At 38.5% G+C, this 15,101-nt stretch overlaps 2 protein-coding genes and 1 pseudogene across 2 annotated transcripts; all 3 read right to left on the reverse strand.

Annotated features, from left to right (window-relative positions):
• Nucleotides 1-2,671: 2,671 nt before the first annotated feature.
• On the reverse strand, nt 2,672-2,772 carry LOC145569611 (small nucleolar RNA R71; annotated as a pseudogene).
• A 4,584-nt stretch (nt 2,773-7,356) lies between these two features.
• On the reverse strand, nt 7,357-7,860 carry LOC145566385 (uncharacterized). The gene is made up of 2 exons (XM_081625821.1): nt 7,725-7,860; nt 7,357-7,631 (listed from the first exon to the last, which is right to left on the reverse strand). Exons 1-2 carry the CDS (start codon nt 7,858-7,860, stop codon nt 7,357-7,359), a joined length of 411 nt encoding a protein of 136 aa, XP_081481947.1.
• A 4,417-nt stretch (nt 7,861-12,277) lies between these two features.
• LOC145566386 (beta-glucosidase 10-like) lies at nt 12,278-14,674 on the reverse strand. The gene is made up of 4 exons (XM_081625822.1): nt 14,596-14,674; nt 13,310-13,447; nt 12,922-12,955; nt 12,278-12,461 (listed from the first exon to the last, which is right to left on the reverse strand). Exons 1-4 carry the CDS (start codon nt 14,672-14,674, stop codon nt 12,278-12,280), a joined length of 435 nt encoding a protein of 144 aa, XP_081481948.1.
• Nucleotides 14,675-15,101: the final 427 nt, after the last annotated feature.

Genomic DNA, 15,101 nt, shown 5'->3' on the forward strand with positions numbered 1-15,101 from the left:
ATTTCTCTCACTTTCTATGTTGTTTCTTATATCATTTGAGGACCAAGAATTATTGTCTCACTAATGTCACTCCAACACAGTGGACTTCTACACTTCCTTCCATACAAGGCCTCAAATGGTGCCATGCCAATGCTTGCATGGTAACTATTATTGTAAGAGAATTCTACAAAGTCTAAGCTATCTTCCCATCCACCTTGGTAGTCTAACAAACAGGATCGTAGCATATCCTCTAAGGTTTGGATATTTCTCTCAGATTGCCTATCCGTTGCAGGGTGAAATGTTGTACTCATCTTCAATGTCGTACCAAAGTTTTCCTGGACGCTTTTTTCAGAATTTCGAAAGAAACCTCGAATCCCTACCAGAAACGATATCCTTAGGAACTCCATGTAGCCTCACAACATTCTTAATGTAAGACTTAACAAGTTGTTCCATTTTCCAAGTCTTCTGCATTGGTATAAATGATGAGCGTCATTTATGGCGCTCAATAGAGTAGCTTTTCATTCCTTTTTCTATATTTTCTTGCTTTATTTTCATATAATCTTTCTAATTTTCTTTTATTTTCTGTCTTTATAACTCATTTTGGTTTTTCATTCACTTTTATGAGTTTTTCATGATTTTTGTTCTTATTTAGCTATTTTAGTTTAGTTTCTGTTCATTTTGCTTTCTCCTTTACTTTTACTTGAATTTTTTGTAAGTGAAGTTTCAAAGTTTTATTTGCTGCGCTCTCACGGTTGCGCTCTCATTGATTCTAGGTCATGAACACGCAAATATTTGAAGATCGAGGGCTTCCCTCCTCGCGGGCATCATCACGAGAGCACCGACGATAGGGATACACAGAGCGCTAGGAGCAAAACTTCGCACAAGGATCTACGAACAAGCAAGAGGAGCCGTGCAAGCCGCAACACCATAGCAGGGGTGCGCGCACGCAGGCCCCCCTGTGCGTGCGCGTAGATCCTTGCGTGTGCGCGCACGGGCCTGTGGTGCGTGCGCACGGCCCTCCTCCGAGCCCCTACTCTCGTTTTACTATATATACCCCTTGACTTTTCCTTTTTTAGGGGGATGATGATTTCACTTGTACCGGAGACTTATTTCCAGATTAAGTAGAGAGAGAAAGTAGAGAGAGAAACTTTAGATTACTTGTTCTGTACTTCAAATTCCATTTTTGAGCTTGGATTTCATCTTCAATCAATGAAAATTTGTGAGAATTTCTTTCTTTGAATTTACTTTTCCTTGATCTTTCCTTTAATTCTTGAATGTTTGATTTGATCGTTGATCTTTGGTTTGAGAATTTGTTGAATTTGATTTTCTCTTTGATTAACCTTGAAATGATGATGTTTGTGATTCTATTTGCTTTGTTTTTCAATTCCATTATGATTTGTGAGTAGATTAGTGGCTAGGGGGAAGGGGAAGCATGCTTGATTGATGAATTTTGCTAGTTGTTGATTATTTGTTAATTGAATTGTTGCAATTAAATTGGTTGATATAGTTGTGCATGTGATTAATTTTATTAGGAGTGATCAACCTAGATGATTAATCTAGATTGCATAGCAAATTTCAATGACATGAACCCTTGATTTGAGAATTGCTTTAATTGGTTGAATTTGATTGTGATTTTCCTTGTTAGTCATTTTTAGTGAACCCTAGCTTGACTTATTGGAGATAGCTTTTGAATTCTATTAATTGCAACTATTGTTTGTCCTTTGCAACGTTTGAATCAATTGAGTTATTCATCGATTAGCATGACCATTGAGCTTGCATGTGGAACCTTAATCCCTAGTGATTAGCATATTGATTTTCTTATCTTGATTAGTTGATTGAAACCTTAGTTACAATTCAATTCACCTCTCATTCTTCAAAGTAGCTTGACCATATGTTATAGCATTCTCCCTCTCATTCCTCGTGGTTCGACTCGGACTTGTCCTATACTAGGAATAAGTTTGACTTTCTTAATTGTTTGATTGGTGGTGCTTCAGATTTCAATGACCTAGATTATCCCACAATCAAAATGGCGTCGTTGCCGGGGAATGATATTGGTGCTTTGCTATAATTGTTGAGTCTACTTCATTTTTAATTGGAAAATACAAAAATATTTTTCACTTTTTGGCTACATTTGTAGCTGTGCGACTAATTGTTTCTTTTGAGATTGTATGCGTAGAGCACATGGTCGTTCACTAGTGCCACTTGATCCGGAAATTGAGAGGACAATTGCAAGGATAAGAGTTGCTAGACGTTCTTTTAGTTCTAGGCCTCCTAGTGAAGAGGAACCACAATAAGAAGAACAAGCAAGGATGGGAGAAAATCCAAGGGTGGCGTTGGAGGAATTGGGGATTCCGAGTGCATATAGGTTTGAAAGTGGGATTGCTCCACCTACAACACCGGCAAATGACTTCGAAATAAGGCCGGCAATGATCACTTTGAAGAGAGGTGACAATTTAGTGGGGCTAAACATGAAAGCCCGCTAAAGCATCTCAAAGAGTTCGAAAAATATTGCAACACTATCAAAGTGAATGGAATTTCCCAAGAATTCATCCGCCTTAAGCTTTTTCCTTTTTCTCTTATAAGGCGTGCCTTGGAATGGTTAGAAAAGGAAGTCAAACCCAATTCTCTAAGGACATGGGACGAAGTGACCAAGGAATTTCTATCCCGTTTCTACCCACAAAAGAAAACGACAGAGGTTAGAGCTTTGATTTAAGGTTTCAAGCAAAAGTCTAGACTCTATGAAGCATGGGAGAGGTACAAGGAGTATCAAAGAGAATGTCCTCACCACGGAATTCCTACTTACCAAATTATTCAAATCTTCTATGGTGGCCTAAGTCCTCAAGGAAAGTCCTATCTTGATGGAGGAGCCGGAGGTCCCATTATGAATATAACGGAGGAGAAAGTGGTAGACATAATTGAAGACGTAGTAAGGTACTATAGAGATTGGCAAGATGGTGAAAGGGAGTCAACTAGCAAGAGTAGTTCTTCGGTGTACTCGGTTGATCATCTTAATGCCATAAACAACTTGTCTTTACAAATGACAAATTTGGGGAAAGAAATGTCCGCTATCAAGGCAAAGTTGGAAAGTGCTACCTCCCAAGTTTCGAATCTTCCCTTCCAATCTAAGGGGAGAGGTATGTCTTCTAACTCTCAACCCTTTCCCTATTCTAGTAACATGCCTAGTGGTTTCTTGTTTTGTGATGTTTGTGGATCGTATGATCATGATGCTTCTAATTGCCCTCATGCATGTATGGATGTTTGTGATGATCAAGATGGGAATGTGAATGAGCATGTGAACTATGTGTCAAATAATAATGATTCAAGGTTTGAGAATCAAAGGGGTCAATGGAATAGGAATTACAACAACCATGGAAATTTTAACAACTATAACCAAAGTGGTGGTAATAGGAACCAAGGGAACCAAAACTCCCGAGGTAACTATAACAACCAAGGTTATAATAGCCAAAATCAAAACCAAAATTATGGTAACTGTAGACACCCATTTGTGTCTCCCCAAAACCAAACCCGGTGATGAATACCTTTTGCGTCGAATGATTATCGAACAAGGTGAAAGTGTGAAAGGTCAGGTGTTGCGGTTGGTTTTTATTTAAAAATTCTTTCTTTCTATTTTAAAAAAACAACTCTATTTTATGAAAACAACCAATCCAGTTTAGTTTGGTCCACGACAAGGGTCAAATAATAGTGTAGTTGGATGGGGCTTGCAAAGAGCTTTCCCACGATATATTATAAGCCCAATTCCGATGAGTAATGAGGAAGTTGTGGCCAAAATACTAAACTGGGCCCGGTTTGATCTTTACATGCGGCCCAATGATCTAGGGGAGGGCCCAATGATCTAGGGGAGGGCCCAATAGAATTAGAATTAATAATTATATTTTGATGAGTTTTACTTGGAATAAAATATTATTTTATAAAAAATACGATTTCGATTTTCATACAAACTTTACAAATTGATTTTCATTGATAAGTGGACTCGGTGTTTGAAAGCGCGTAGGAATCCAGGCTGTCGCCACGCGACAGATCCTGTCGCCAGGCGACAAGGTTGGTTTTGCAGCGACAGCATGGAGTTTTATTCCTTATCAAATTCTACCTATTTTCGGACTGTTTTCTTATAAATAGGGTCCTGAACCTCCGTTTTTCCAATCATTCACAATCATCTACATTCATCAATTATCTACAATCATCTATTCTCTCTATGCTCTCATCTCTCTAGCTTTTCACAAACAAAATTCCGCATACATGAGATCTAGACACACCTAGCCCAGTTCGAAGTTACCTTCGCCCTAGACATGAAAGGTTATAATTTCTGAGGGTTTGGTCCTAAATCTCTATTTCCATTATTTAATTTAATTGTTTGATTTTATATTTTCCTTGAAGTTACTAACGCGTGTATTTTGTCATTAGAAAGAGGTACGAGGCATCAAAGTATGTAATCTTATTGCTCTATTCTTGTAGAAAGCATGTTTAAATTTGTTTAATTCCTAGTATCATGTTAGGATGTTATTATTGCTTTCTAGTATCATGTTTAGGGTGCCTTTTACTCTTTTCTAATATGATGTTAGTATCATGTTAGGGCTAAAGCTTTGATCTTTATTGCTTAGTGACATGCTAGGGTTTGTTATTAATCTTGTTAGTATCATGCCTAGGATCTTGCTATTAATATTATGCTTTTACATGATTATGATAATTATGATTGTTATGATTGTTATTATGATTATGATTATGATTATAATTATGATGATTATTATGTTGCTTGATATATATTATAATTATTGCTTGATCACGCCTTTTATGCATGTTTAAAGGGAATTTGTACTTGTAATCACGCTTAATAAGATAATTAATAATCTTGTTTTGGGCTAATATGGTTATAATTCAAGTGATCGCCAATAATAGTTTTATTTGTGCATTAAATTCTTAAAATAAGCTGAAATTATATTTAAAACATTATAATTAAATCTCAATTAATGGGTAATTAAAATTCCTTAAAGAAACTTGATTTCTAATGCTTTACCAAAAATTCCAGCACTTTATTTTAATTAAATCTTGCTGTAATTTGGTCTTAAAACACTTTAATCAAAGGTTTACACCATTATATATCATAATCCTTCAATAATTTATAAATCAAGAACCTAGGGTTTCAAAAATTGGGGCTTTTTAATTAAAAACATAATCTGAAAATTAATTAATATAATACTTTTAATCAAACATCAAAATCAAATCACAAAACCCATAATTAATATTTAGATCTAAGATTAAATTGATTTTTAAAACAAAAATTAGTAATTTTTTTTATTCGAAAAAAAGAGAGAGAGAAGAAGAAGATGGCAGCTACCACGCCGGCTGCCGGCGACGGTGGCCGCCTGCTGCCGGTGGCTGGTGCTGCTGGCGGCGGCAGCCACCTGCTGCTGGTGGCTGGCAGTGGTGGTGGGGGTGGCCGAAAAAAAAGAAGGGGAAGGGGAGAAAGGAAAAAGAAAAATAAGGAAAAGGAGAGAGAAGTTTACCTTAGGTTTTCTCCACTCTGGGCAAAGTTTGATTTGCCTCATATGTGGGATATTTATACCCCTTCTCTTAAACCCTTCTCCCTAAAATTTCCCTTTTTAATTTTCCTAATCCCATCCCTAATAAAACTTTACTAAAATAAACTTTCCTAAATTAAACCCCAACTTAATTAAAATAATTAATTAAATAAACTTTCCTTTTATAAAATATTTCCAACTTATTAAAATAAATAAATAAAATACTTTAAATAAAACATTTAAATTCAATTAAATACTTCTCAAAATACTTATTTTAAATAAAATACGTATAAAAATATGAGGTGTTACACCGAGCTTGGAGAAGATGCTGCAATAGCTTCAACTGCGGACTTGGAACTATCTTCGACGGTGTTTTCTCCTTCGTCCACTGTCTATGTTGGGGTGCCATCAACTGTTCATGAGGGCTCTCTTCAGCCTGCCGAGGGTGCTGAGATGTCACCTCCGACAGACAAAGGCACAAACGACAATGTTTGAGCTGATGAGGTTATCAAGGACGTCGTCGAAAATCTAGATGTCGACGGGGTTGATGCTGATGCTTGAAGGCCATCGCTGGTGATGGTTTATATTTCTGCTTATGTATGCTGAACATCTTTGCTTTTGGTTTATGACTCTTCTTTGTTTTTCTGCTTTTTGTGTTTTCTTCCACTTGGAGGCAAGTGGTTCTTTTGAACATCCTTGTGACTTTGTCGTTTATCTTTTGCTATGAATTAAATCGTTTTCTTTTTCATACTTGTGCTTCATGCTTTGTGTTACTGTGAACAATATGCAAAAAACGACCAAGTTAAAAATGTAACAAAGTAACTAAGTTAAAAATATAGCAAAGTGACTAAGTTAAAAATATAGCAAAACGAATAGGTTAAAAATATGAGTAAGCATAAAAAAATGGTAAACTTTTTTTTTATTTTGAAATGCTCTTAGGCAAAGACAGAAAATTTGAACAAAGATTTTTTTTAACTGTTTATTTTAGTGATACAATATGTTCGTTGAAGACTTTGTGCTTTTGTTGTTGTAGGCCTTTCGTTGTTTTCCAATGCCACTTGCATCCCAGCGTCGACGCTAAACACTGAAGACTAAGTTCATAGTTCAGGTATCGGGTGTTTGGCGTCGGACGCTAAGGTCAGATTTTCCCTGGGCTTCATTTTGCTTCGATGTTCTCGTTTGAACGGCGGCTTTCCTGACCTTTTTAAGGATGTCAGTGTAACCGACGTCAATTGTTCTCTTTCATCGTTTACTTGTAGGTCATGACCAAAGCTTTGTTCGTCGCTGTGCGTTTCGTCGATCAATGTTTTGCAAGACCAACATGGTTAGAACACCGTTGGCCATTGGCCAACGGCCAACGGCCCTCCGATGCTTAAGTCAGTACTCGTAATGAGATATAAATAATTAAATGAAAGAGATTAAGTTGTGAGGATGAGGGTATTACCTTTTCGTCGACGAACACTTTTGGCATTTACTAGAAGTAGTACTTTTTGAGATGAATTACGCTCCAACTTCTTGGAACGGGTTTACCTTTTTGGTCAGTCAGTCGATAATTGCCGTTTTCAACGACTTAGGTGATCTCATATGGGCCCTCCCATGGGTGGCTAACTTTCCGTCGGCAGGATTCTTTGTATTTTGGAATGCTTTTCTTAATACCCAGTCGCCTAGTTTGAATGTCTTTGCTTTGACGTTTTTGATGAAGCTTCTTGCGACGATCCGTTGCTGCGCTACCATCCTGATTAGAGCAGCTTCTCTTAGCTCTTCTATTGCGTCCAAGCTATCTTCCATTTCATCTTGGTTCCTGTCTTCTGTCATAAGGCCGAAGCGGGACATCGGGAAGTCAACTTCTACTAGAAGGACGGCTTTGCAGCCATAGACAAGGGAGAAAGGTGTCTGCCCCTGTTACAGACCTTGGCGTTGTTCGATTGGCCCACAAGACTTCTGGGAGCTCATCGGCCCATCTGTCTTTTGCTGCCTTCAGTCTCTTTTTGATGGCGTTCATGACAACTTTGTTACTGGATTCAGCTTGTCCATTGGCTTGGGGGTATCTCGGCGTCGACGTCCATAGCTCTATTCGGAATTTCCTGCAAAAATCACGAGTTTTATCGCTATAAACTGTGACCCATTGTCACAGACTATCACCGACGGAATGCTAAACTTGCAGATAATGTTAGTCCACAAAAACGTAATCACTTCTTTGTCTATCACCTGTTTCAAGGCCACTGCCTCGATCCATTTGGAGAATTAATCGGTCAATGCTAGCATGTGGACTTTTTTGTCCAGGAGCTGCAGGTAAATTTCCGACGATGTCCATTCCCCATCTCATGAAAGGCCATGGAGACATGGTTTGGTGCAGAGATTCCGAAGGTTTATGAACGGTGTTGGCAAACCGCTGACAACTATCACATTTGGCGACGTACTACATGGTGTCCTCATGAAGCGTTGGCCAGAAATATCCTTGTCTTTTTGCGAGTTTGGCTAGTCCTCTACCTCCGACATGACTGCTGCATACGTCTAGAGCTGTTCCACCCAAGTCTTTGGCGACGATCATTCCTGCAATTAAAGCTTAATATTCTGCTTCGTTATTTGTCGCCTTGAAATTACAAGATATGGACCATACTATCATGTCCCCTTGTGGCGACTTTAGCACCATTCCTAGGCCTGCTCCTCATTGGTTGGATGAACCATCGACGAACAAGATCCATTTTCTCTCTTTGTCAACGTTGTTTATCTCTTCTACTTCTTTTTCAACTACGACCTGTAGATCGGGGCTGAAGTCGGCCACAAAGTCACCTAGAGCTTGTGACTTGATTGCTTTCCGAGGCTGGTATTCAATGTCCATCGTACTGAATGATTAAAGCAAGGACTAACTTCCCAAGGGACGAACATCTTACCTCGGCTGAGAGCAAGGTTCTACTTACGTAATAAACTGGTAACTGCCCAACGTCGTCATCTTCCCTAGTCAGCACTACGCTGACGGTGACAGCACTAACGACAATATAAAGCTACAAAGGTTTATTATTTTTTGGTTTCGACAGGAGTGGTGGCGTCTTTAAGTATTTCTTTAAATCCTGCAATGCTCATTCATGATCGTCGGTCCATTCAAAGCCTTTATTTTTTCGTAAAACATTTTTAAAAAGGTGGAATTTGTCCGACGATCGAGAAATAAAGCGATTCAATGCTACCACTCGTCCTGTCAATTTCTGGGTTTCTTTAACGTTTCGGGGGGATTGAATGTTTGTTAGGGCCCAGACCTGGTTGGGGCTGGCTTCAATTTCCCTTTGCGTTAATACATAGCCAAGAAATTTACCAGCAGTAACTCCAAAAGAACATTTAGTAGGGTTGAGTTTCATACCATACTTTTGCAAAACCTTGAATGTCTATCGGAGGTGATCAACGTGATCCTCTGAATTTTTAGATTTCACCAGCATATAGTCGATATATAATTCCATCGTATTGCCTAGCTGGTCTTTGAACATGTTGTTGACAAGGCTTTAATACGTCGAACCTACATTCTTTAGTCTAAAAGGCATAACTTTATAACAATATATACCTTTATCGGTCATGAAGGCTATCTTCTCCTGATCGTCGGGGTGCATAAGGATTTGATTATATCCGAAGTAGGCGTCCATGAATGTCAGGAGCTCATGACCTGCAGTTGCGTCTACTACGGCGTCGATGTGCGGCAATGGGAACGGGTCTTTAGGGCATGCTTTGTTGAGATCGGTGAAGTCGATGCAGACTCTTAACTTGCCATTCTTTTTGCTGACGACGACAACATTTGCGAGCCAATCCGGGTATTGCACTTCCCTTATCTTTCCTGTATCGATTAGCTTCTACACTTCGTCATTAATGATCTTGTTTCGTTCCGAGGCGAACTTTAGACGCTTCTGCTTCACGGGCTTATGAATTGGGTCGACATTTAACTTGTGCGAGATGATGCTTGGATCTATACTAGTCATGTCTTCATGAGACCAGGCCAAACAGTCTTTATTCTCTCGAAGAAAGGCTAGGATGGTGTTTTTGAGTTTAGGTGTTAAGTTGGCTCCGACACGGACAGTTTGATCTGGCTTATTAGGGTCGAGGGGTATTTCATCGATTTCTATGTTGTTGGAATTATCTGGTGTCGAGCCCTGCTGTAATTGTTATGCGGATCTCATGGTTGGTTTCAAGGTTATTTTGTAGCAGTGTTTAGCTTCACGGGGTTCTCCTCTAATTTCATAGATTCCCCATAGGGTTGGAAATTTGATGGACTGGTGGTAAGTTGAAGGGATGGCTTTTAGCTTGTGGATCCATGGTCTGCCCATTATGGCATTATAGACTGAGGGACAATCTACAACGTTGAATTTGGTTTGGGGGTTTAGGCCACCAGCATATGTAGGTAGGGTTATGTCTCCAAGAGTTGACATAGTCTCCCCACTGAAACCGACCAAGGTTGTCGACCTTCTGACGACGTCTCTATCCTTCAAGCCCATATCTTCCATAGTCTTTTGGAATAGGACATTTATGGAGCTTCCTCTCTCGATCAGCTCCCTTCAAAGCAGACAATTCCCGACCATCAAAGAAATCACCAGGGAGTCTTCATGCTCTCTTTTGATATTGTTGATATCGTCATCGTCGAAAGTGATGGCCATAGCTTCCAACTTCTTTTCCAAAGGATCCCTTACTTCTTTTCGGACGGCAGGGATACTTGTCGACTTTGCAATTCTTTTGGCTGTAGAATAGGTTAGTCTACAAATATCTGAACCACTAGAAATGACATTAATTACTACCTCAGGTACAGGCGACTTTGGGGGCCTGCTTGCCGTTTCGGCTTTGCCGTTACCGGCTGGATTGCTTTTCTTTTTTCCTGGCAGATGCTTGAGGTTGCCTCTCTTTAGCTGGAAGGAGACTTCTTTCCGCAGGGAATAGCAACCTTCTGTCTAGTGACCATGGTCGCTATGGAACTTGCACCACTTGCTCATATTCTTTTCTGAATCCGGCTTATTATTCTTCATAGGCCAAAGAACTTTGTTTCCTAGAGGCTCCAGCTCTTTTACTGCCGCTACAATGTTCACGTCGAATCCATAATCGGATATCTCTGGATATTGTGGTGCATCAATGATCTGTTCTACCTGCACACTATTAATAAACCGTGATATACCTGTCGTTTCATACGGCTGATGTCTCCACGATCCTCGCAGATTTCTTATAGCCTTGCAATCGGTTGAGCTTTTGACGCTCTGACTGGCACTGTTTTCCTTTGGTCTTTGGACGATCTGGTATAGGTCGCTTGTTTGCTTGTCGAACTGCCTGCTGCTTTCAAAATGGGAATAAAACTTGTGAACTAACATAGCAAAGCTAGTGATACTACCTGGTTCGAGCTTGCCAAGCCACTTGAGTACGAGACAAATCAGCGTCGCGCCGAAGGATTTGCACATGCGTGCTTCACAGCACTCGAAAGGAATCGAAGCTTGCCACTTCCGCTGCTTGTAGTACTCAACATGTTGTTCTGCACAGGTTGTACCATCATAAAGCGAGGTGAACGTCGAGAGAGACAGTCTTCTAGGAATGCGGGCCCTGGATAATTCATCACTAAACGGGTCGCTGCGAATCTTTCGGGAGCTTCGCTCTAGACGGGGATCGAAACACCTGACATCTTCTTCATCATCGACAACACCTTGGAATTCTGCTTCTCTAAGGCGACCAACCTCTGGAGCAATATTTCGGTCTGGCTTAGCTCACGATCATTGGACTGCTGCTTACCTCTTGGAGTCCGGAGGTTCTCTTGCTGCGCGACGTTCCTGATCGGGGGATCCGTCTCCATCTCTCCATCGTTGTCACTCTGTTTCTGTATCATGCGGAGACTCCAAAATTTCAAACGGCTGCATCCGTGGCACGATATCCAAGTTCCTTGGTCGGCGACGGTTGCTCTGGGCGAATTCCAATTGCTGACAGAGGTTAGCTGCATCAGATTCCGACGCCTCATTCTCCTTGTTCAGACGCTTATTGGATTCTCAGGCTGCTAGGATATCAGCTTGGGCTTTCTCATAAGCCTCTTTCAGCTGTTCGGGGGTCATTTCATTGGGGGTCACGTTGAAGAATGAATGAGGGTATTTTGGGTTTTACCTAGTTGTAGCCCCTCGGTGGGTGCCAAATTGTTTATGCAAATTTTTGTCAAGTGGGATTGAGTAACAAAATTTAGGCTACGGATCAACTAAATAAAACAAAGGATAAAAGTAAAGGGAAAATGAAAAGATGAAACGAGGAATTGGCGGCTCGGAAAACCCAATGAAGGTAAAAACAGCGAGTAGAATAAGGATCTACCAAACTTTCACTATGAAAATATTTAAAGAATCGGATTACAAGGTATGCTTAGAGTATTTTTGCAGCTAGTTTGCAGTGTGTCCTTCGTTCGATGATGCCTCCCCTTTATATAGAGGGTGCGTGGGGTTAATCCCTAGCCGTTGCAAGGTGTTAAGCTTTGCTTCCTTGATTTTCGGAGTTAGCTTCTCAACTTCCTTATTCGAGTTCAGTCCACTAACGGCAGTATCTAGCTGGGCATGGACTTAGTCTCCCATATCTATCTCTTCCTGGAAAATAGCGAAGCAATTGGAGCACCTTTTGTCCGTCGAGACTGGCTTCTCTTCGTCAAGTCTTAATCTTCGTCGAAGTTTGATTTTGTCGTTGACATTGGCTGACTTTTATTGACTTTGACTTATAGAATTTTACTCATAACACTCATACAGTTTTTTTAAAGCATCACCACTACTATGGAACCACTAGTTTCCCAATATATGAGATTTAAGAAACTTAGTGAACCATATAGCTGTTAACTTTGAATATCTCTTGTGATTATCAAAATAATCTACAAAATTGAGACCAAAGCGAACATCATAACCACTTTTCACTTCCATATTGTCCAACAACGACCATACCACATAGCCATTGACGTTTGCTCCTTCCCTACAACAAATAACATTCAATGTTACAAACGTTTTCTTATTGAATGTTTTTACAGCGGTCTTTTAAAACATAACTACCATATTATTTTAATTATAAATACCATAATTTCTTCATTTTTTCACATTATAAAATATATAAACAAACTAGAAATGATAATATATATTTACACGACGATGTAACATTCATATACACTAGCCTAAAATAATATTTACTAATTCTACTTTTATTACATGTGACGCTCGCATAAAACCACATTGTCCACATATATGTGCCTATTAGCTTATTGCAGACCTATTAGCAACTTATAAGTTGAACAAATCTGTTCTGGCAAAACCAATGACTTGTCTTAACCAATGCTAAGCTCGTGAAAAGTTAAAGCGCTTTAAAATGGAGTGATTACAATGAAAACTCTTATATTTATTAGACACTAACAAGGGGATAGCTAGGATTAAAAATTTACCTGATTGCATCACGAACAGCAATAAGATGGCCGGCTGCATACTAGATTATATCGTAATCATAAAATGCTTGTTGCAATTCATTGAATTTTCCATGTTTAATCGAGTCCTTAAATGAACCTGATATTTTAGATTGTGAAGAGATTCCTGTCATACAAAACATGTTGAACTTGATTACTTGTATAATGCACAAAATATGAGCATAAAAAAGTGAATTAAACATATGAAGTACTCTAGCTGTATATTGTATATTATAGTTTTAATGTTGTTGACAATTCGCTAAATTCTAAACACTATAGACGATAAAATTAACATTTATTTTTTGTGATAAAGGAGAAGGATCCTGTACAAATAAAGAATGAAATAGTTCATGTAATGCATGTAACTCACAATTTTCAGTCACATATACTTCAGGATTACCATACTTTTTCTTCATGTGAAGTAGCAATTGTTTAAGTCCATTAGGATGATCATAAAAATTCTTTCGCCCTTCGGCTGGCTTCCCAAGATTCTTCCTCTCAACATTTTCTTGGGTAATTTCATAAACAAATGTCTATTAGCATGGTAGAAAGGTCGATGTACCCTCAAACCGTAGCTTCAAAGTATCATAATTTATAAATTTTAGTGCATTTGAAACCATAAAGTTAGAAATAATTTAACTACTAGTGAACGTACATATGTTTAATAAGCTATATCTCTCTTTTCTATTTGGCATTTGGATAGAATTATAAGATAAGTAAAATTAAGAGTTACACTAGGAGTATTAAGTAATTTATACTTCCAGTTCAAAAAAAAAAAAAAAAGTAATTTATACTTTTTTCCCTATTCTTTAAATTATTTCTTTTTGAATAGCATTCTTTAAATTATTTCTAAGGACCTGTTCATTTCAGCTTAATTTCAATTCAGTTCAGTTCAGTTCAGTTTCAATCAGTTCAATTCAGCTCAGTATAGCTCCTAATTTCCTTCTCTCATAAAATATTTATTTTAGCTCACTTCAGTTTAGCTCCAATCAATTCAGTTCAGTTCAGTTCAGTAAATGTGAACAGGCCCTAAGTATTCATCAAAAATTAAATGAAGAAGTCGATTAGTACACGAATTGCAAATGTTCGACAACAATATCATAAAACAATCACAATATTTTGAAATGGTTTCTTTGATGATGACAAGTTTAACCCAGCTATGAACATCTTGAATTCTTTATTTATATTTAACTTATTATTCTTTTTCTCTTTCACAATTCAATATCAAAATTTGTACTAGACTTTTATAGATAGGATTAAAATGTTTGAGATTGTTTGAGGGCCATTTCATCCAAAACGTTAAGCTAATAATGGTTGAGGTGGTCCATCAACACGGTATTGGAGCTAAGCTAATGCGTATGTGGCACAAAGATTGCGAGTTCAAGTATGATTCAGCCTTCCATTCAAGTGAAATTTAATATGTGTTAGGTAAGGGATCGAAAGACTCAAGCTACATTCATATTGAATATCAAATATATTCTTTTGGGCTTTAACCATCAGATTAAGTTTTACATGACTGTAACGACTTGCGTGTATTAAAAAGAAAACTGAAATCATTCATACTAGTTTGGGTCTTGAAAGATATGGTGACTTCGGCCGTTATACTATCATAAGAGAAAGATTTTTGGATTTATCTTGAAGAATTGTAGTTTATACCGATTATATCATAAACGTCTTTCACTAGCTCCTTTTCCTCGTTCGTGAACTTTGGGAGTCCCGGTATGTTATTTTTCATCCATTCTGGGTAATCTCCATGCGCTAGTGGATTCACAAACCTAATTCATCAAAATTAGCTTTAGATTATTACAATAGAAGAAGTAAAAAAAAAAAAAAAAAGAAAAGAAAAGAAAAAATCTTCGTTTTAGTCTTAATTAGTTAGATTAGAATATTACATGATACACTACTCATCGTATAACTAATCACAAACTATTGCGTGCGGGCACCTACGCCCAAGCGCTTGTGCGTCCAAAGACGATAAAGACGACGATGTGATCCAAAACTTCTTCAATTGATTCTTTTTTGGTTGCGATAAATCCCAAATTGCATTTCGAAATCTGAAAGCTTTGAGAAGGTCACAATTCGCTAGAAAAGTACGATGGTGTAGGTCGTACGGGAGGTGCGATTCACTGGCTGATGGTGGCTGGTCGTGGTGGTGCTGCAAT

The sequence above is a fragment of the Chenopodium album genome, chromosome 11 (genome assembly GCF_948465745.1).
Source record: "Chenopodium album chromosome 11, dcCheAlbu1.1, whole genome shotgun sequence".
In the NCBI taxonomy this organism is placed as follows: Eukaryota; Viridiplantae; Streptophyta; class Magnoliopsida; order Caryophyllales; family Amaranthaceae; genus Chenopodium; species Chenopodium album.